This window comes from Indicator indicator, chromosome 1, assembly GCF_027791375.1.
Source record: "Indicator indicator isolate 239-I01 chromosome 1, UM_Iind_1.1, whole genome shotgun sequence".
NCBI lineage: Eukaryota > Metazoa > Chordata > Aves > Piciformes > Indicatoridae > Indicator > Indicator indicator.
In genome coordinates, this window is record NC_072010.1 from 92,373,008 (window position 1) to 92,395,902 (window position 22,895).

At 41.6% G+C, this 22,895-nt stretch overlaps 1 protein-coding gene across 2 annotated transcripts; it reads right to left on the bottom strand.

Annotated features, from left to right (window-relative positions):
- Positions 1–4,786: 4,786 nt before the first annotated feature.
- On the bottom strand, positions 4,787–17,770 carry RABL3 (RAB, member of RAS oncogene family like 3). 2 transcript variants are annotated; one of them, XM_054381877.1, is made up of 8 exons: positions 17,628–17,770; positions 17,071–17,162; positions 14,562–14,691; positions 11,387–11,501; positions 9,820–9,970; positions 8,926–8,997; positions 7,865–7,903; positions 4,787–5,278 (listed from the first exon to the last, which is right to left on the bottom strand). In XM_054381877.1, the coding sequence occupies exons 1-8, from the start codon at positions 17,671–17,673 to the stop codon at positions 5,213–5,215; spliced, it is 711 nt and encodes a 236-aa protein (XP_054237852.1). In that variant the 5' UTR covers positions 17,674–17,770; the 3' UTR covers positions 4,787–5,212. The 2 variants fall into 2 exon arrangements, with proteins under 2 accessions (XP_054237852.1, XP_054237860.1); XM_054381885.1 differs by lacking the exon at positions 8,926–8,997.
- Between the last annotated feature and the right edge of the window lie 5,125 nt (positions 17,771–22,895).

The window sequence follows — 22,895 nt, forward strand, 5'->3', positions numbered from 1 at the left end:
TTTGAACCTTTCATCATAATATCAGAAAATAAAGCAATAATATTTCTGCTACTTTATCACTGACAACAGCTTTCTGGCAAAAGGAGCTCTTTTTAATAACAAGTACTTTTCTGTCAAGTGGCTCTTATGAAATATGTCCTTGTCATTTTTCTGTGACCATTCAGCAGCAGGTGCCAGACAGGTTAATTATTATCATTTATTTGTGCAGGAAAGATCATAAAAGTTGTCTGCAGTAGAGAACACACACTCCTTGTTGTGAAAAAACAGATGCTGCATGAAAAGTGGTCAGAGAAGCCACCTGCTCACTTTGATGTGATGCTTTTGCCTTTAGGCTAGGCTAGAACCACTTCTAAGAATCATGAGAAAATTTTAGTCACCTTGCCCTACTCTGTCCTTTCCCACTGTGGTTGCAATGGCTAAAGAGGGTGCTAATTTTTGACAGTTGCTGAATTTTGTAATCTGATCTTTAAATCAAGGGCAGGACAGCCCATCAAGCCCACATAAGCAACAGCAGAACAAGCCTCAGGAAGAGAGGATGTCATCAGACAGCAAGATAAAAACTGAATGCAGTCCTAGCCTTCAAAGCTGCTGAGCTCCCTCGCCCTTTAATGAATGTTTAACCCAAAGCCAGCAGTGAATTTCCATTTTGTAAATGTTAACTTTCAGGTCAAAGGGGATGGAGATGTGCATGGGTTAATCACACACACTATTTCACTTTATGCTCCTCCTAGTAAAAAAAAAAAAAAAAAAAGGTGACTGAACTTTGAGCTGGATTGCCCAAATAGCCCAGACTTTCATTCTGTTGATCAAGTGAGGAAAGAGTGTGTTTTCATTTATGAGCTTGTGTTTGACGTCTTTCTGAGGAGAGTTCTGGCGGTATGCTGAGAGAGAATTTCCCTGTGCAGTTTCAGCAGGTATGGAACTCGGGTTTCTGTGCACTGCTAGGCACAAGTGGCACAACAAGATGGATCTCAGTGATGTAATGCCAAAGGCAGGAAAAAGAAACCACATTTCTGTGCTTAATAGTATTTGCAGCAGTGGTTGGCAAAGCAGCTGAACTGCCAAAGCTAGATTTCACAGTCTCTTTGCTGCCACAGACAGCACTGATCATCTAAACCAACTTCCTCACAAAAATGCCGGCGGTCTTTTCCTCAAAGCTGTGCTAAAGTGTGCCTTTCAGAAAGCTACTAATTCGACCCTGAAAAAACCCAAACAATGACAAATCTGCCTTTCTTCCCATTAACTGCTTTGGAAAACTCTTACACTCTAACACTCTTACTGTTAGAGAACTACCTCTTATTTTAAGATCTGTTTAAACTCAGGTCCTAAGAATCCAGTTGATTGCAGCTTTGCACGCACAATTACAAAGTGCTCACGCTGCTCGTCTGCCCGTGGCTAGTGATGAAGATTCTTCTCTCTTATTGGATTCTCATGTACCATGAGGAAATACTTCCCCACTTGCTGATTAGATGTTAGAATAAATGCAGAGCAGCACAAACGGATAACACTAGGAACAATACTTACAACTACACATCAGGCCTTTGCTAGGTAGGAAAGGTTTGGTGTTGATTGGACATTTGAAATTAAAGATTTGGGCCTGATTTTATTCTCTTCCTCTCTTCCACCTGATATTTTCTCCAGAACCAGAGTTTCTCTGAGGACCTAACAGTGTAGCAGCAAAGCACATCCTAAGAAAAGCTCTACCTCTGAACACTTTCTGGTAACTTGCCAGCCAGTGACAGGCTTATCAATAAAGACAAAGGCTTTTTGTCAAAAAAAAAAAAAAAAAAAAGCGCACTAAGCCACAGACTTGCTCAACCCTATAAAGGAATCAAAGTAACCCACATCCATGTAAGGAAAGTGAGACAGGAACATGACTTTGAATGGGAAGAGCTGACTAGCAAAATAAGATTAAGCTCCTTTTGCTGAGAAGCAGAACCAGGATTTCCAACAGTTAAGTTTGTCATCTCCTTATCAACTGAGAAACAAGAACTCAAGCCCTGACCTTCACTGTACCTCAACCTAAAAATCTATTGATGACAAGCTATGCCACAGCAGTTCATATCTCGTTCGTGATGAACAGAGCATATTGCAGCTGCCCCTGCAAATACAATACTCTGCAAACAGCAATAAGGAAAATTTGTATTAAGTTTGCACCCAAAACCCATTACTGGATATGTTTCATGTGCTTAAAGCTAGAGGCACCTTTGTTAAAGACTTCTGTTTGCTATGAGAACAAAAACATATATTCAAGAATTCAAGGTTACTGTAGACATGCGTTTCCTACTTTTCTAAGTGAAAATCAAGAGGGGCAGGTTTGGGGGATTTCCCCTATTTAAGACATAATCATAGGATCATGTTTTCAGTTGCTAAATACCTTTAGCATTGAGTCCCATCATTATCTAACCCTACCAAGACAGGTGTTAAACCATGTCCCTCACTGCCACATCTGTGTCTTTGAAACACCTCCAGAAATGGGGATTCAACCACCTCTCTGGGGAGCCTGTTCCAGTCTCTGAAAATCCTTTCAGAGAAAAAGTTCCTTCTAAAAGGCAACCTAAACCTCCCTTGGTGCAACTTGAGGCTGTTTCCTCTCATCCTATCACTTATTACTAGGGCAAAGAGACCAACACCCACTTCACTACAACCTCCTTTCAAGGAGTTGCAGAGTGAGGTGGTCTCTCCTCAGCCTCTTTTTCCCCACAAGGGAAGCAGGGAGAAAAAGAAGGATAGAATTTGGGAGTAAGGGAGCTGGAGGAACAGAGAATGGGGTATCGGTGGACATAGGCAAGACAGACAGAAGGTTGATAGAAAGAACAGGAGGGCATAGGGAAAAGAAAGGTGAAGCACACTGAAGGAGGATTAAATCGTACAGAGAAATTGTCTGGTGTCACAGCCCCAAGCCTGGAGGTGAATCTTTTTTTGGACAGTGGAAACAGGTGTGTTGCAAACAGCAATGCAGCCAACTCTGGCTGCTCAGGTACTCTTGGTTCTGACAAGAAGCTAGCACTTCCTTAAAAAAAAAAAAAAAAAAAAGTAATTATCACCTCATTCTGCCTCTGCAGGAAAACAGAATCTACAATTCCAAACAAAAACTGTATGGAGCTATTTTAAGAGAGGTGCAGCATGTTTCAGTCATAAATGTAAAAAACCATTTGACAGGTACAGTGCAATTATCCAAACGCCAAGCATGGGAACCCCATGAAATGTCAGGACTGCATTTCAACATAACTTGAGTATAGAATCATGTAATCTTTTCAGCTGAAAAAGACCTTTAGATGATCAAGTCCAACCATTACCTAACTCTACCGAGGCTGGTGCCAAACCACTTCCCTCAGCACATCAATGTACCTTTGAAATGCTTCCAATGATGGGGATTCAACCACCTCCTTGGGGAGCCCCGGGGCTTGAGAACCCTTTCAGCCAAGCAGTTTCTTCTAACACCCAGTCTAAGTCTCTCTTGGTGCAACTTGAGAGCATTTCCTCTTGTCCCTATCACTAGTCCCTATCCCTGACTCTGCAACCTTCCAGTTCGTCTGAAGAAGCCATAGGGCAAAGGAAGGAACAGCTCTAGCTTGCTTGTTTTGCAGTTCCTTAGGAGGGAGTGAAGAACTGGTTACCCTAACAGAGCACCTTGACCTTGAGAAAATCATTTCAGCTCTCACTGTCAAAGGAGCAGAGAGACATTGGTGTTGTCATGAACTACATCACTCAGACATGGGTTATCTGCTAAGAATATTTCTGTGCCTTCTTTTCCCTGGTCATAAACTAAATGCAAACTAATAACCTATTTCATTCAGGCATCTGAAAACTTACTGTGCTCGTGTTTGCAAATGGTGCAAGACCTTTCCAGAAATGGCCTAAGGAAATGCAAAATATCCACATTTTTAGTGAGTTTGACTGGCTCACCTAGCTGTCATTTTTGTACCTGATTAGTGGCAATAGGCAGTTTTACATTTATTTCCAAGCAGCTGCTAGAGAAGAGCTGCAGGCAGATGTAATCTCAAGACTGCAGAACCCTGCTCCCTGTCAATTTCACACCAGCATTTCACTTCTTTCCATCTCCATTTGTTATTAATCTGTATTTATATCTAACTCCAGCTCTTAGTTGGCCTTTGTTAAAAGCTTAACCATTAGAGGTGACTGTGAGGAAGGAGGGGAAAGAAGCTGTCATAAATGAGGCTTTTACCACTCCATGTAATTCTGGGGGGCTGAGAAATCATGCAAAGCCTGGGCTTTTAGGAAGACAACAGCTTGCACAGTCCCTCAGACCAGGTCAAGTCCCCTTTATCCTTTATGAAGAGGAAACATCCCTATCACAGAACTTGCCTTCTAATCATGCTCAGTTCCTACTTTTTACAGAGATCTGTATAACTTTTAAATTTCTACCCATTCTAATTCAGAGGATGTTCTTACATTTCACATTTTCTGAATATGCTAAGCCCTCAGGCTCAGTAAAACCATGTCACATTTGTCCTAAATAAGCACTGTATAAAAACACTTTTCCCATCAGCTTTCATTGCATTGCCTTTTAATGTTAAGAAAAAGACTACACTTATTTCTGAAAAGATAAACCTGATTCACTTTGTCCTCTTCAAAGTAAACATGTTAATTTAAATTGCAGAATTAATACCACCTGTTTTCTACTCAAGATTTTTTTTTTTAAGGCTTCAAATCTTTTCTTCATCTCTTGCCTATTTATTTTACCCCTTTTGAACAAGGCTGAACAGTGCATCCCATGTGAGACAACACCATTCATTTATTAAAGGTTTCCTATTATTTTCCAGGCCATTCCTTACACATCCTTACATTTTGCTCACTTGTTTTTTCACTTTACTGCAAAATTAGAAGCCCACTTAGTGTCACCTTTCCTTTAGAGGTAAGACGAACGCAATTCATCTCAGAGCGCCCAGAGATTTTCCCAAATGGAGATGAAAACATCACACACATATGCACAGTGTATGATGAAGCTTCCCATTGCAGTGTGAGAGGCATTCAATTTATTGCACACTTCCCCCAAATGTTCCCATATATCCAGATGGCTTGCAATCCTAAGGAACGCTCTAGGCTTCAGATTAGATTTTTCAGAAGTCCTTTCCAGCAAAAGCAGGTTCAGCAGCCTACTTGTCCATAATATCATTTTCACTCTGCTAGACACAAGCATCCAGTCAGAATGGGAATGTCCTTAAAAAGTCATCTTCCACTTCATTTTTCACTCATAGTGAAGGTTCTTCAGTGTTCCTCCTCCAAACCTTTTCCTTTCTGAGAAGCCAGGAATCTAGGAACAGGAAAGAGAAGTCATCATTTCAGAATCAGCGTGAGCTCCCTCTAGCCCATAACTGAGCACCTGTTACCAAGCCAACTGCAACAATGTCTTTCTCTTCCACTCCAACTCCAGAATCAGGATTAAAATGCTTCAGCTTAGAGCTGTTAATTAAACAAGCTGCAAAACTTGAGTATGGCTCATTTCTTAATACAGAGCTCCTTCAGGCTTTTTGGCAAAAGTTACAATGAAAGCCTTAATGTTTTGGGCAAATCCTAAACCAGTTAATTGCAGATGTCAAATTCATCATTTCACCCAGATTCAAATGCATACAAAAATTCCTCCATTCATTTTTAAAACTAAAAATAGTATTACCAAGTCTTATTAAAGAGCTCTTGAGACTTTTATGCCTTCTAACCTGAGCCTGCAGCACTTCTTTGGTAGTTGAAAGGACAGTTTTATCAAATGCTGAAAGCTTCAATATCAGAATACAAATGGCTGCAACGATGCAAAGGATTAGGACTTCTGCTTCTGCAACCAATCTGTAGACACTGCTCACACTGTGACAATGAGTGCTTACAAAGAAGATCTACTTGAAACTATCAGAAGCTTCTCTGCCTTAATAGTGTATCAAACAGATTTGTGATCCAATGCACCTGTGAATCCCCTGAAAGGAAGTGATACACTGCTGTTTCATACTGAAGATGCCTGTCCTACTGGCATCATTAAACCATGATTACAGTCCAGAGTAACTTTTACATCTAACTACACACAAATTGAAGCAGCAGACCCAGGAAATGCATCCTCCCAAAACAGTTCCACACTCCCGTGGGAAATACAGCCTTTTAAAATGGAAGGTCTCAACCAAGATGCTACAGATCACATGAGGAAAACATGGACATTATGGATGGTACCAGACAAAAACGTAATTTACAATACAAAGCAGACTGCTTAGCTTACACAATTAATCAGTGTACTGAGAAAGCTAAAGAGCTTGTCCAAAAGAAAAGCCTACCAAAAAACTCCCCACAATTTATATTTAGTTAGGGTTTTCAGGCCAAAAACTCAAACATATGCGAGGTATTCATTCAGGGATTGTTTTGTTCATTTCTGAAAAGCAATCATCTCTCTCTAAGGGAAATACCAGGCAGGTTCTATATAAAGGTTCATCTCATGGAAACGGTTTTGGGAATTCAGAAAGGGAAAATGCAATCTTTATAAATAAAAAGCAGGACACTATAGGTAAAAACTTACCTGCTTTAGCATTTTTTTACATCAAAGTTACTAATTAAAAGTAATGTTTATTTATAAGAGATCTGATTGAAGCCATAGCTACAAAAAATTTGAAACTTGAAATTTTTTTCATCCTGAAAGAAATACCTCAAAACACAAGTGATCAAACAGACCTATTGTAGAAAACCCACAAACACAGTATTAATATTTACATTAAGTAGATAATTTCAAATAGTAACATTGAGAGGTTATATTGAAATCTCTAGTTCCAATTTGGATTTTGTCTTTTTAAATATGACTGTCTACTACTTAAGATTTATTTTAAGCTTTTGAGTTGTCAGTGAGACAGAAGAAGGTAGGCATTGGCAGGCTGTGATCTTTGGCATGTGGCCACAAGGAATATAAAGTTAATTGCTACCTAGCCACTAAAATGATCAAATAAGAAAAATAAACGTATTACATCATGCATCTAGCACAGCCAGCACACATGGAGATGTCTGCATTAAGCTATTACCCCCAAGAACAGGAGATTTCTTTTCACTAGAATATGGGGAGGAGGGGAGAGAGGAGGAAAGAAAAAAAAAGGCATCATGCAGAATTGAAAGAGGGAAAAACAAATTTATTTTTAAAAGGCATAAAAATATGCTTAAAGGAAGTAAGCAGTTTGTGACTATTTCCCCCCCTGCTCTCCCTAAGTGACTTTCAGCAAGGCCACATCTAATGAAACATTGGATTGTATTTCAGTGGTGCTGTTCACAGCAATTTGCAAGCACCTACTGATACGGTAAGTGGAACCTCACTACTCCCTGCATGAGAAGGTCGGGGACACAAAGAGTTGAAGTAGCCTACCCAAGCCACAAGAGTCATTCTTCACCAATTGTACTGACAACAGTTAATTCATTCCTTAACAGCTGGATTAAAAGCTGGTATCATGCTGTAATTTTCGTTATGGCTTCATTGGTGCTATGAAAACTACTTATACAGAAGATAAAATGCTAGTTCCAGCCGTGCAAGAAAAGCCTTTTCATTGACTTTCAAGACAGCATCTCGGCCTAAGTCTGCAATCCAGCAGCCTGAAGCTGACGGATTTGAAAAGAGATCATATTTGCCCATTTTACCTCACTCTTGCAACTTCTACTATGTTAGCACACTTCATTATTTCGCTGCCAATCACAAACACTTCAGCTGACAGAAGTCAGCCTTTTTTTTATGTCTATCCAAAACAGCTGTGCTCCCACAGATTTAAAATCTCAATTACCAGCACAGATCATCATTTAAATCACATGAAGCCCACATTTTAAAGAGGACTCTGTCAGCAGTTCACATTACACAGGGAGAAACAAAATGAAGAAGAAAAAAATTACACACCTGATTGCCATCTCTTAAGAAGTATCTCTTCTCTATAACCTGGGAAAAACAGAGAATGATCTTAGCAGGCACAGCATATGCATAACCTCAGCTTCCAGTCAACACTTCCAACATAAGTGCTGAAACACATGGCTAACTGGGACAAGGTCTGAACCCACGTTCCCTGCTCCTGGCCTATTGCTTTATTGCACATACAAGGAGCTGCCACCTCCAGCTGTTCTTACTAAAGCTGTGTTATCCTCAGCTTCTGCACGCTGCATTGTTTCACCCCGTGTTAGTAATGAAGGTGATGGTTACTGCATCAGTTATTCCCATCCCTCCCTGCAGCAGTCCTGAGCACTGGATGAAGCTCATTCTGCAGGTGCATTAGAGCTCCAGTAGTTCTGAGCAGACCCTAGGCATAGGTAATGCTTGAGAAGAGGTAGCTTGACTTGCTTGCTGAGAAAGATGTCTGTGCTGAAGGATACCTATGGAGGCAGCACTGTCAATCTAAGAATCAAAGTGGTTTGTGTCACCCTGTATAATCTACACCCTCCTCCAATGAATCCAGGCCAAACCTCCTCTAAAGTGTGATCTGTTACAGGAAATGATCTGCTGCACTATGATGGTATCTTTATCCAGGGAATGCTTAAACTAGAGCATTCCTCCTGTTACTGTCCCAACAGACCTTGATGCTTGTTTGCAGGAAGGGAGAGTAATATGCCAAATTTCTTAATTCCTAGTTTGCTTTAACTGGGATACACAGAGCTAACCAGAGTCTTGTAACTCCACACATTACTGCCTTAGCACACTGCAAACCTGCAAAAGGACTCCAAAAGCACACAGAGAGCATCTTTGCACATCTGGCAGTTCTTTGTCATTGCCCTGTGCAGATCAAGAATCAAATTTTCAAGCAAATCAGCTATTTTCCAGAGGTTTCCTAAAGCAGACCAATCTTTGGCCTCTCCACAACTGGCTTGAATCAACTCAAAATGTAGAATGTGAAAGGATAGTTGTTTCATGTTCAAATCACAGACAGCACTCAATATAAAGAGCAATAGAACTTAATTGTCTTAACCTACCTTATCAAAAAACCTGCTTAGTTTGACAGCATTGGATGAACCTGCAGCCAGGTAACGAGGATTGGTGCAATCCTAGAACACAACAGAAGACAACAACAAACCAAACACAAGGAAATCAATGTAAGAAAGTCAACACACTCACCAGACACAGCTAGAGAAAACATCTGCTGATTTCTGCTCCGTGGTCTTTTTAGACAAAAGGCTAACTTCTGCTTGGTGATCAACTGAAGAATTCCAAATACCTCTCTGTGTCCTCCAACTCTTTCTGTTTAAGTGTGTTCTAGTTTGTACCCATTGCCTCTTGCAATGCAACTGCGCATCACTGAAAAGAGCTCAGCCCCATCCTCTTGATCCCCTACCCTTCCTCGTAAGAGAGATGCTCCAGTCCACTCATCACCTTTGTGGCCCTCCATCGGACCCTGTCCAGTAGCAACTCCCCTCTCTTGAACTGGGGAGCCCAGAACTGGACACAATACGCCAGGTGCATATATGTGTATGCATATACATGAACATGCGTATTTTTATACCTACAAATATATATATATATATGTAAAATACATATTAAAACTGTGTGTAGCTAGGTCTACAAAACCATTAAAGCCATCCTGACCTTTCATTCAACAACAGTCTGTCAGAACTAAGAACAGAGAAGAGAAAACTGCCAACCATCAGCTCTAAGCTTTGGTAACCTTATCCAACACCCCCTATATACCTCCCTGTAGTGAAACAAAGACAACTGTTTCATCAAGAAAGGCAGACAGCCATTCAAAATGTGTACGACTCCCACATTAGTGAGACAATCTCCAAACCCTAAATTTTGGCATATCTTTATTTACAAAAAATAGGACTCGCCCCCATATGAAGAAAACAAACAGTTATGACAAGGATACTAACCAAATTTATCTCTTCAGCATTGAAATCCTCAGCCAGGAAAGCTGTTCTAGTCAAAACTTCATTCCTCTTAGTTTCTGGGATCTGATCCAGCTTAGTCCCTATTACCAGCAGTGGAATCTGGTTATCTGCAAACTGCTCACGGTCATAGTCACTGATGAGGGAAACAAGCACAATGCTGAATGAGGCAATGGTTGTGGTGCAGGGGTACCATCATCATCCCTGTCCCTCTCAAATAACAGTCCATTATTTGCTGAGGGTCATTGGTTATCTTAAGTGAGAACATGCTCTATCTGTAAATTAAGGAAGGGCTTCTGCTTCTAAGTCACTGCTTAGGAATCGAAAGGAAAAAGAAACCACCTGACCTGCACTTCTTCTCAGCACAGGTGAACAACAGAAGAAATTCTAATACAAGCAGGAAAGAAACAAATTCCAGTATTGTGCCAAGTAAGGGTGAAACACCACCTTTTTCTACACTAGATCAAAGAGGGCTGAAATAACAATAGTGCAGATACTAATTCTTCTACATAGTAAAGGTAGCCACCATAAGGTGAGTTCAAATATGATTCAGATATGAACAATGATCAGAGACAGCTTTTATAAAATAAAATCACAATTAAATGTCTTAAGTCTAAGTCCCAATCATTCTCCTCAGCTAGGATAATAACTTATCTTTATTTTTTCACCTAAACCAAGCTTTCTAGAAAGTAATTTTACAACCAACAGCAACATCTTGCTAGTGGCTAAGCATCTTCCCTGAGAGATCTGAAGCTTTTGAAAATTAAAATTATTGAGAAGAACCTGTATGTTACAGGAGGGAGAGGAGGAGAAATTAGCAGTTTATATAAATGCAAATTCTCTTTCCCTTCTCCTATGTTTCTACATAAAAATCTGCACACCAGCAAAGGCAGATGGACAATTTATATTCTTCCCATAAAAAGCTGCTCCTCATTATTGTTTCCCTGATCCTGTGTGAGGTTTGTCAATGATCTTAAAACCTTGACTAAAAGTATAAAAAGAGCATAGAGATACAGGAAGAAGTACTTGATAATACATTGGAAAGCCACTTAGTAACACACTGTTTAGGCTGTGCTTTCTAAGCTCTTTATTAGCCACACTCCTAAAATAATTTCTCCATCACCCAGAACAAAAAGTGATTAAGTGAACTTCCATAGTCTTGGTGCACAGAGGAAAACTGCCTTCTGGAACAGAGACATGCCATGCCATAACACTTCCCTACAGACACTTTGCATGTGTCAGTATGGACACACAAGTCTTCAGGTACCAGGGAATGGACCTAATCTCACAGAAGCCTCAGGCAAATGAAGAACACAGTAAACACTTTTTCCCTTAAAGCAACATCTCTGTCAGTTTGGGAATGTGGTGGCAGAATGGCCTGACTGGTAATGTAAAACACAAAGAAGAGTGATTTTCTTTGATATCCCTTCTTTTTCTCTTTCTTAAAAATCTAGCCACATCTGATTTCAAATATCGTTAGGTATGGACAAAAAAACTCACAAATCACCTTGGAATTACTGTGTCTTAACCCTGCACATTGTTTTTCACTCACCCATTTGTCACGAGAACTCCTGTTGGAGCAACATCTCTGTTGAGTGCCTCCAAAGACCAGCGATACAAATTCTGGGATGATTTCTTGTTGGTTAAATCATGCACTAAAATTATCCCTAAAACCAAAGAGAAGGCAGCAAGATGCTATTTAATGATTTTTATTTTTAAAAATTTATCTTACTTAAATCTGCAGGTTCCTACATATCTGAGAATGAAGAAAGGGATGTACAGCCAGTTCAGCTACATTGAATGAGTAAAGCTGAAAATATCAGGATGCAACAGTTTTAACGCTGCTTATCAGGAATTGGATAAAAGCCAAGAGAAAAATCTCATGAAAGTCACCTCAGGGTTTAATCTGCAAGAGGCTTGCAGGCATTGCCTGATTCTCTTATGTCTAGTCCCAGCAATACTGGAACTGTATTACTGCAGCACAGAATTCATCCTTTCTCTGTTTTACCTGGTTGGAAAACATAATTGTCTTTTTGTCATATCATCTAAAAAGTCTAAAGGCTGTGTCTTTGTTTGAATGAGTTTAGAGAGTGCTATTGCTTTTCTGAGTTTTCAAGAACTAATGGTACATATTTGGGGAGATATCCAAAAGGAGAAACAGATTCTGATAAACTTTCGCAGTCAACCAAATTGCTGCTAGAAACATGAATTAATAAGATTTTATGTATTTAAGATTAAGCTTCCAGCACTTTTCATTACCATGATCCTTCAAAATGTAAATTCTGAGACAAAAACAGCCAGCCAAACTTCCTAGCTGTGCCATTAAAAGACACCCACTTCTGATAACTACAGTTCCTAAGTCAATTACCAACTCCTGCTACAAATTTCTTCTATTTATTCACACCTTCTGCAACCTGTGGAATGCTACTACTTCCTCCAGGTTTCAAACCACTCAAGGACAAAATGGAATCATACCCCTGTTTTTTCATCAGGACTTGTTCTCAACACACTTCACAATCTATAGATAGAAAAAGCTTATCAACTTAATCTTTCATCTGAACTCCCAAAGGTTCCACACACTACAAACAAACCACATTTCCACAAACATTTTCCACTCCCCCACACAACTGTGTGCACTCTCCTATGTGAGTTCCCAGCATATCACAACCATAACCCTATTTCGAAGTATTTATCTCAGTAACAGCATAAAAAGGCAACTCAACTGTGTGTCCACCCCCAATATAGGGAAAAAACCCTGATACAACATAACTTGGCCTACAGGAACAGATTCAGAGGCACTGCTGCATAATCTTAGAGAAACACTGTCCACCTCCAGCTACTCTTCACAGAATAGCAGGGGTTGGAAGGGACCTCTGAAGATCATCTAGTCCAACCCCCTTCCTAAAAGCAGGGCCACCTGAAGTAAATCACAAAGGAACACATCCAGGTCCATTTTGAATGCCTCCAGACTCCTCAACCTCTCTGGGCAGCCTGTTCCAGTACTCCACCACTGTCAAAGGGAAGAATTTCTTCCTTATCTTTATGTGGAGCCTCCCCTTCCACAGTTATATTTTTCACTGGTCAGCCCCCTTATATGCCTCAATGAAAACCTACAGAGTTAGTTCCAGCAGTCAGCAACAAAAAAGAGCAGGCAGGACCAATGACTACTAAAGGAAATGCTCCTCCTCCATTAAGGCCTGCAAGCCACAGTCTTACTGTCCACTTGCTGCTCTAGACTATCATGATCCACACAGCAGATGCAGGCTAACCAAAGCACAAGTGTGGTCAAACCACAAGCAAACCATACCTAACCTTGTCAAAAACTGTCTCCCTGACAGCCTCTGCAGATGCTGCCACACCCAAGCATTAAATGTCTTTTGATCTCAGGTTGTCAGACCACTTGCAAGCCCAGAATGCAGAAGCAGTCAGGCAGAAGGAACACATTCATATTCTCTTCTTAAATCAGGTCAAACAGAGGCAATTTGTGAGACATGCTCTAATGAAGGAATTAATGTAATGAAAGAAACCAGAGCCAAGGCTAACTACTAAAGTCAACAGGTTTCATATATGAGCTGCCTAATGTCTTTTGGGCAGCGGAGATAAATAATTCTCTTTTAGTAATATAATCAATTATAATTCAGACACGTAAATTCAGTATTTCATTTCCTAATGTGCTGTTATAGGATATTTCCAAGTCTGACCTACACTCACTGGCATACTGTGTACTTGGTGTCAAAAAGAAATCCATTTTTTTCATATACCAAGTAGGCTTGCTTTGAAGGCACAGCTCAACTGAAACCTTATTTACAGAGGTAAATATAAGCTAGAGGTATCTACAAACAGATTTCTTCCTCTTTTCCCAGGAAGAAAAGATAGCTAATTAAATAATCACAGAGCAACTGTGTTTATTGTATGGCTTAACACATTCTTGAAAGCCCTCAAATGATTTGGCACAAGAAAAGAGAATGAAACAGAACATCTCTGACACGTTTTCAGGAGCAGTTGTAAACCTTGTATACACCTACTTTTAGTGAACAAACCTTGGATGCCAAAAAGCAACAACTGAAATACTGCATTGTTAAGTATATAATCTCTTATTAGTGGCACAGATCAACTGGTAGGCCTTTAAGGCTCAGCTGAAGGTACAAAATACTAGTTTCTGTATACAGCAATTTTGCAAGATTCAATTCTTAAAAATAATTTGGCAAATTAAATCATCAGAGAAAAGCTGGTCAGCAGCCTATTGCAATTTGATGGGAGAACAGTTCAAATTTGCCAAGATAGGATACAACTATTGAAGGTCATATAAATTTACATCATTATTTGACTGATGTAGATTTTGGAACTGAACAGAGTAGAAAATACAAATTATACTTAGACATGTATATCTGGTGTGGAAAGGTGAAGGCAACCTTTATGTCTACAAGTGTAGCTGGAAGGGACAACACTATAACTTCAAAGACTCCCTGTTGTGCCAAGTAGATGAAACTCAGCTGCATGTGTTTATCTAAAAACAGCTTTCAGTTCAAAATTCATAAAATTCTGCCAACAAATGACATTTTTTCCCCTGCACAAACGTACTGAAATCAGAAAAGACAATAATATAGCCCTCAGTAAAACTTACACACCTCCTGCCCCAAAAGCAAGAGACAGTACATGACAGAAGCAGTGACAAAACCAGATTTTTGGGGGGAAAAAAAGAAAATATTTACACCAAGCAAACTTACCATTCAGCAAGTTATAAAATACTGCTCGAGCACTTTTCACACTAGTGGCACTACCCACTGAACCTCCAACATCCCATAGCTCAATGTAGTAGGTCTTCTCTTCTGGAGTTCCTTCTTTGTAGTCATGGATCTGATGAAAAATTCACATCATACATGCCCAGAGCACCAGCTCACAGGAGTTAATCCATGCAACACTTAAACATTCATCTGAAAGGATTACTGTACGTGGATAGAAATTTGTAAATTCTCGTGTGGATACCATATCCAATCTCTCAAGTAGAAGAGAGATGGAACAAATCAAGGAGTGGCTACAAGATACCACAGCTCTTACAAGAGATGGAGCTTGGCCAGTCAGCGAGGAGCATCCTTTCCATGTCAGTATTAACTATTAGCATGTTGATAAAACAGGTGAAAAAGTAAGGTCATGGCTTCTTACAGTTGTTAAAACACACATGGTAGTACTGAAGGATACTAAAGAGAGGTAACCAGAGAGGATTCCAACTCCCCACATCTTTTTCCTCTCCTAATTCTCATTGACATCTCAACTGAATTAATTAACCAGCAATTTTTGGTGGTTGATTAATAGGTGGTTTCACTCCACTGTCAAACAGGACTACCATGTTTCTTTCCACAAATTTGGAAACATATTCCTAACCTGGAGAATAGGAGAGTGCAGCAGAGTGACAAAAGAAAAAAAGCATTTATCATTATCCTATGAGGATTGTAGGTTGGACCAAAAAATTGCTAGATCAGTATCTTCATTGTACTAATAGTAGGTCCTGCAATGAGCAGACAGGAGAAGCAACCCTTTGGTCATGGTCAGCACTCTCAAATTAAGCAAGAAAATTGTTATTCCCCAGTAAGTCTGGATGACAATTTAGAAGTGCATTAACTGTTTCCCAGGGAAGTGTGGTTTAAACTCCGTGCCTTCAATTGCAGTTGAACAAACATGACTTGTAACATGCCAGTGGCAGCTGCAGTTAGGAGAGGCACTGCAAAAGACAAATACCTTGCCTGATTTTGGACATGCTGGAACATGTCCAGAGAAGGGCCACCAGGATGATCAGAGGGCTGGAGCACCTCTCCTATGAGAACAGACTGAAAGAGTTGGGGCTGTTCAGTCTGGAGAAGAGAAGGCTCCAAGGTGACCTTATTGTGGCCTTCCAGTATCTGAAGGGGGCCTACAAGAAAGCTGGGGAAGGACTTTTTAGGATATCAGGTAGTGATAGGACATGGGGGAATGGAATAAAGCTGGAAGTGGGGAGATTCACGCTGGACGTGAGTAAGAAGAAGTTCTTCACCATGAGAGTGGTGAGAGCCTGGAATGGGTTGTCCAGGAAGGTGGTTGAGGCCCCATCCCTGGAGGTGTTTAAGGCCAGGCTGGATGAGGCTCTGGCCAGCCTGATCTAGTGTGAGGTGTCCCTGCCCATGGCAGGGGGGTTGGAACTAGATGATCCTTGTGGTCCCTTCCAACTCTGACTGATTCTATGATTTTGACAGAATCCTCTAAGGTCAAAATTTGCTCACACAGGTGCTTGCTTCACATTTAATCATGGAACCACAGAATGTAGGGACCTCTGGAGATCCTTTAGTCAAACCCCCCTGCTAAACCTGGGTCACCTAGACCGTGTTGTACAAGAACATATCCAGGTGGGTTTTGAAAGTCTCCAGAGAAGGAAAGTCTCCACAACCTCTCTGGGCAGCCTAGTACAGTGCTGCTCCAGAACCCTCAAAAGAAAGAAGTTTCACCTTAAGATCAAGTGAAACCTCCTGTGTTCTAGTTTGTGCCTTTTGCCTCTTGTCCTATCACTGGGCACCACTGAAAACAGCCCTGTCCCATCTTCTTGACCTCCACACTTTAGATATTGATAAGCATTGTTAAGTTTCCCTCTCAGTCTTCTCTTTTTCAGGTTAAAGATCCCCAGGTCTCTCAGCCTCTCCTTGTATGAGAGATCCTCCAGTCCCCTCATCATCCTGATTGCCCTGTAAAAGACTCTCCCCAGGAGCTTTTTTGTCCCTCTTGAACTGGGAAGCCAAGAATACTCCACACAATACTCCAGGTGTGGCCTCACCAGAGCAGAGGGTAGGGGGAGAAACTCTGCCAACCTGCCTGTCACACTCTTCTGAATGTTCCCAAGAATACCATTGGCCTTTTCGGCCAGGAAGGCACATTGCTGGTTCACGGTCCGCCAGCACTCCCAGGTCCTTCTGTACTGGTGCACAGGGTTATTCCTCCCCAGGTGCAGGACTCTACGCTTGTGTTTTTTGAACTTCATGAGGTTCACTTCTGCCCAACTCTCCATCATTCTAATTTGCTTTAAAATATTAAGCACTTAGCGAAAAAAAAATAAAACCAACAAACAACACACTGAAAGACACCTCTTTCTTTGGCCGTCAGCTACATCAAGAAATTAAAAACCAAAAAAAAAAAAAAGAAAAGAAAGCCAAGGCCCTTCTCTACGCTTACATGTTAATCTATGGCTATAAAGAGGTCAGGCATGTCACCTACTCGAACATCCACCGAGCAGCCCACTGTCCACGACGGGTTTCCCAACACCTGGTTTTGGCACAGGAGGTGAACAAGGGAAGACTTTCCGACACCTGCAAATGCACACAGAGAACAGTTCCTGGCAGATCACACAAGGACGGGTAACAAACGGACTGGCGGGCTGGAGCACTAACTGAAGTCCTGAAGTCTCGGCACGAGCGGATAACAGCCGCTGGTCAGCGCCCAGCGGCCAGGGCAAAGGTGTGAAAGGGTTAAGAAGCAAAGCCTAGAGGGCCGGCAGGTACTCCCACACTCCCTGCAACAGGGAACGCGACGGAAAACAAGCAAGGCCCCGGGCGACATAGCTCGGAGAGCGGGGTCTCCAAGGGCCTGCTTCCAAGCAGAAAAGGGGGTGGGGGGAGCGAAAGCGAGAACGGCGGGATGCGCATGCGCCGCCAGGCACCTCCGGGGAGGGCTCCTGCCCGCATCCATGGTGTGAGGGGAGATGGCGGAAGAGGACATCCCCAGCCTCTCACGGCTTCGGGAGCGGGGACGGCGGGAAGGGGAGGGACACTCACCGGAGTCACCCAACACCAGTACCTTGACCCTGTCCAAAGCCGCCATCTTAGTCCACCTCCCAGCAACCTCGGACACCACCTCCCTCTCCAAGGGCCGCCAGTCCAGCACACACTTCTCTCGGTCTATTGGTTATCTACTCGAGTGTTGGCGTCTATTTCAGTGTTGATTGGTCTAAACTTCCGAGAGGGCAGGAACACTGGGGTCCCTGCGGGAAATCGATTGGCTTGCTTTCTTGTCTCTCACCGCTGACGCCGTAAGTCGAGAGCGCAGGGGGCGTGGAAAGGGTTACTACGCATGCGCGGCACCTGGAGCCCCTCGTTGGGCGAGGCCTTCGGCGCTGTGGGACGTCACAAGCGGGCGCGGCTGTGACGTCCTCCGGCAGAGCCGCCGGAAGCGCTGCTTGGAGCGGCGAGAGCTGGAGGCGGCGGCAGGTCAGTGCCGGCTTCAGCGAGCCGGGGTCGTGCCCGCCCTGCGTTGCTGAAGGGCCCCCGCCGGGCTTCGCCCCGTCAGGCTGTGCCATCCTGTAGCTCAGCGGCCGTTCCGGGCGGAGACTCAACGTGGTACTGCCAAGGGAAATTAACGGCTGGGAGCCCCCTCCGCCCCTCCCCCCCCATTCGCTTCTCGGGAGCCCAACGGCGGGTACCTGTGGTCTTCGGAGGCCCCCTAACCCGGCGCTGCGTCCCCCTCTTCCGCAAGTTGTTTTGGGTGCTGCTGACGGGCTGGGCATGCAAGCACCGCCCGTGGGGGTCCGTGATCCCCTCAAGTTGTCTTGCTGGGCCTTTGCCCTAGGCGCCTGCTTCGCCTTTGGCTCCAAACCATTGTCGGCTCCAAACTATTGTATGTTTTTTGTGGGGCTTTTCTTATTTGGTTCTTTTGTAGGTGATGTGGCCGAGCCCCTCAAGACTCTTGTGGTACAGGAGTCTATGCAATTGGCTGTTTAAAAACATATGAAATGGGTAGGGAATAGGAAACTGCGCAGATAGCAATAAGGGATTCTCCCCTCGGTATTAAAGCTGACTCTGCTAATGCAGGAAGTCTGCAATTTGAAGGAACGTGCAAAATTATGGGAATCTGAGGAGTAACTGACACTGTAACAAATCTAGCTAATTTTGTTTTGCCAGGTTTGACCTTTGGTTGATTTCATACAATGAAACCATTCAGTTCATCAAAATACATTCTTTTTCTGTGTAAGTTTTCCTCTGGCTTCACAAGCTTTCTGGTTCCCTGAAAAGCAAATGAGCGTACCATCTCGTAATGGCACTAGGCTGTTAAATCGGTTTGACTTGTCAAACATGTATCATTGCAAGTGACTCAGAATGAATAAGGAAGATCAGCAGTCTGGAAGGAGTGTGCAGCAGTGCACAGTTAATGCACATTTTTATGAAATGTAGGTCGGATAGCGTTTTTCAGCCATGAAAGGTAGTTTCTTCTCTCATCTTCTGCACTGGCATCCGTTCATGTTTGCTGGTTCGCTTGGTTGTTGGGCTTTTACACTAGCTCATTCAACTGCTGAAAAACTCAGTAGAATTGGGGAGGGGGAGAAAGAAGATTGGGGTTTTTTTTTGCCTTTTAGTGATAGAAATTGGTGCACATGCAGGTCTTTGTGTGTGCCAGAGTTGGCACAGGAGAGGGTAGATTCCTTTAAGATACTATTTACTCTCTCTTTCACACGGGACACTTTAGGGAATTCTTGTAAATGAGAAGCTACATGACTTAAAGTTAACCTATTATCTTGTTTATTTTCTCTATTACTTACTTCCATAGCATACACACTTTTTTTGCTACACCCTGATGAACTGAAACTTTTCTGAACCTAATACTTCCGTAAATCTTTACCTTCTTTCTGGGATTCTTGAAAATCCCAGTGGCAAGTATGGTGTTCCAGGTCTCACTGAACCTAGAATATGAAAAACAATTGCTGCTTTTTTCCTATTAGAAACTTAACAAGGAATGCTGGCATTAAGCCCACTGTACTTGAGTGTAATTGTGACGCTTTTTAGGCTCGATAGTAGTGAGAAACAGTTTTACGTCTTCATTTAAAAAAAAAGCCAAATATTAGCACTTTATCATAGAATTAATTGTAGTAATTTCACACTACAGTTGAGTCAATTGAATGTTCTTGCCACCACTTGAGGAAAGCCCCCTCTTCTACATCCTTAGCCATGCATTCTTCTCTCTACTTTGCATAGGCTCTAGTCTGGTAGAATAAATGATTCAGTTCTTGAACTTTTCCCCCTTGCTGTCCCCCTGAAATACCCTATGTTTTTCACATGTTAGTTTTTCACTTTTTATTGGTTTGATTCACTTTTCTATAGGAACAGACAACTGGCAAAATTAATGCAGAACAGGCAGGGATTGTGGTTGAAGGCTGGGAAGGAAAAGAAAGACTTCTTTATGGGAGGGTATAATTTGACTTAAGCTGTCAGGGAACTTCTACCTTCACTCTTCTTGGCTCCAAGATTGGCCTTCTGTAAATGGTGTGCTCCATTTTTTGTCTACAGCGACAGTTGTAAACAGTTGTTAATGCCTATTTGAAGTACTTCAGAGTATTACATCTGTTTGTATACATGCATGTAAGTAGTCCTTTAACGTGATGACATCTTCCCATTGTTACATGAGCTTTAGATTATGAATGTGGTTGAGAACTGTGCCTCAAGCCTGCGTTGTTCAATATTCTGCCTTGCATGATTAGGCCTTATGGCCAAATCACATATAGCTTCGTGTGTTTTTTACTTGTGAAATTAGGTGAAAATGTCCTAATTTCAGTCAGATTCTTCAGCCTTTCTGTGTGCAACCACAGCATAACTTTTTATCTCAGGAGAAGCAAACACTTTCATGCCTGTGGCATCTTGCTTTCAGATTGTGGAATGCCAACAGGAAAGCAGATTGTTCCTTTTCTCCTCGAATACTTCAGGGTAGGTCTTGCGATGAAAATACAGGATTTCTCGTCAAGATTTGGTGCAGAAGGAAGGCTGAACAGCAGTGTTCCTGAAGTCTCCAGGGAATGGAATTCAGTAAACTTTTGATAAAATGCCAGAAGGTTTTGGGTTTGCAGCTGATGTGAGATAAAGGCAGTTCTGGATAACAGGGATATCATGACAGATCATCCAATCACTAAAGAGAGGTAAAAAAGCCCATACTTGAGAATGGAAGGTTCTGCGCCATTTTCTAGAAAGGATGAGTAGTGACTGAGGTTACACTGTCCAGGCATTTAGAATCTTGGTAGCTTGTTATCCCTTTGTAGTTCTTGAATTTGTGCCTTCCTTCCCAACAGTTGGGCAGGTTCAGAATTACTCTTCTTGGGAAAACATAATTTTAAGTTTTGAGAGATTTGCGAAGCCTGGATCTGGTGTTTGCAAGTAACTGCTAGAATGAGATATGGCATGCACTGACTCCTGGAAGCCTGTTTACTTTGCCACATTTATAGATGAGGGACCTTCGTCATATAGCCTGATTTTGATTTTTTTTTTTTTTTAATTGAAGAAAATATGTCAGTAGCGTAAGCAAGTTAATTTTTATTGCTTATTAAAAAAATCTTGTATCAGAAGCCTGTTTTCCAAATGAATCATCAAAACTTGGTCTCAAAGATTTTGTGAAAAAGGGCACTAGCAATTTGGATATGGAGAAAAATAAAAGGCACCTTTCCAAATATGAACAGCATGTCTGGTAGACTTAGGTTTCTAGCCAGCCCCAAAACTCTGAAGGTTTCCTCCAAAAAATATCCAAGGTGTTGTAAAAGGTTTGCATGCACAAATGAGTTGCTTTTTTTTTTTTTCTTTTTTTACAGTATCCTGTTTTTTTTTGTGGTAAATTGCTAATGGGATTTATATAAGCCTCAAAGTTGCAAGTTAAAAAGATGGTGTTCATTTGCAGTTAAAAATTCAGGTTAATTTACTGACTGGCTTACACTTTCATAACTCATAGTTCTGTTTTCATCTACATTGTAGCTTCTAGGTGCAGCTTTTGTCATCTTCTGTCTTGTTTTAAGTCAGAAAAAGCAGGAAGATCAGAATCAACATCCTTAGCATGATTCCTGTTAGATTTCACAGAAGAATTCTTGAAATCTTTGTACACAACAAAGAGGAGTTCATTCATTCCTTATACTGTGTCATGAAAGTCCTGACTGGTGGAGAAGTTCACCTGGTTGAATTTCTGGCTTTTATATATGGTCTTGGTCCCTTCATATGGGTTTTTGCAATCACTTACTCTCCTATTTAGTTTCTAGTATCTCTAGCTATGCTCAAGACCAGTGCCTCATGCATTTTACTCGGTTACAATCTCCATTTTGCACACTGCACCCTGATTTTTCTTAACCAAACAAAACTGGTTTTCTATTGTAGCTTTAGGCCTGTCTTCCCAGGGTAGCCTTTTATAGCTAGTACATTTAGAAAACAATTTAGAAAAACAACAAATCAAACCCAAAACAAACCTAATTGTTTACGTAGGGTTGCTGTCTTACTCTGATAAAATAGGATAGCAGCCCTAAATATTTCTGCTGTGTCCATAATACTAAACTGTATTCATGTAATTACCCAGAACAATTCCCCATCAACTGTTTCTATGTTTCTATAAAGCCCATGTTTAAATTTGAAAATTTTAATTTGGCTATTTCTGACTTACCATCCTACCCAGTGTGCTTTATTGTCGGTGCTGTAGGTTGTTACTGTGTAGTGGTTTGTCTTGGCCATTGTTTTTCTTTTGTTTCTTCTCTGACAATCTCTCCTGATGTTCATAAATTATTAAGGTCAGTACAGACATTATTATGAAACAGATGCACGTCCATTAAAACCTTATTAGGAGATGTTATCGTATTTCTTTGCACACGTAATTAATTCAGGTTTGACTTACGTCTTCAATGGAAGGTGAAATCACTGCTCAAGGATGCAATGGTAAAGTCTCCTGCTTTTGAATTTCACACTGATAGTCTCACGGCACTGGATTACCATTGTGAGCTGATTCACTGTCTGACTTACCTGATGAAAGGTAGTAAGGATTTGGAGCTCATATGCTGTAGCCTGGGACTCTTCATGGCAGAGTGCCCAGATGTCAGCTTTTCCTAGAGAAACAGAAAGTTAGTCTGGTCAGTTGTGGCAGTAGTGTATGTTCCTCTCATGCCTTTGTTCTGTATAACCTCACTTAAATGAGAATGTGATCATCAAGGATGATGTTGCAAAATATGTCCTTCATCCAGCCATACAGGTATTGTTTGAGCTCTTGGCATTAGGCCTCAATATAGGATAAAAACTGGTGTTTGCTGAACATATGTG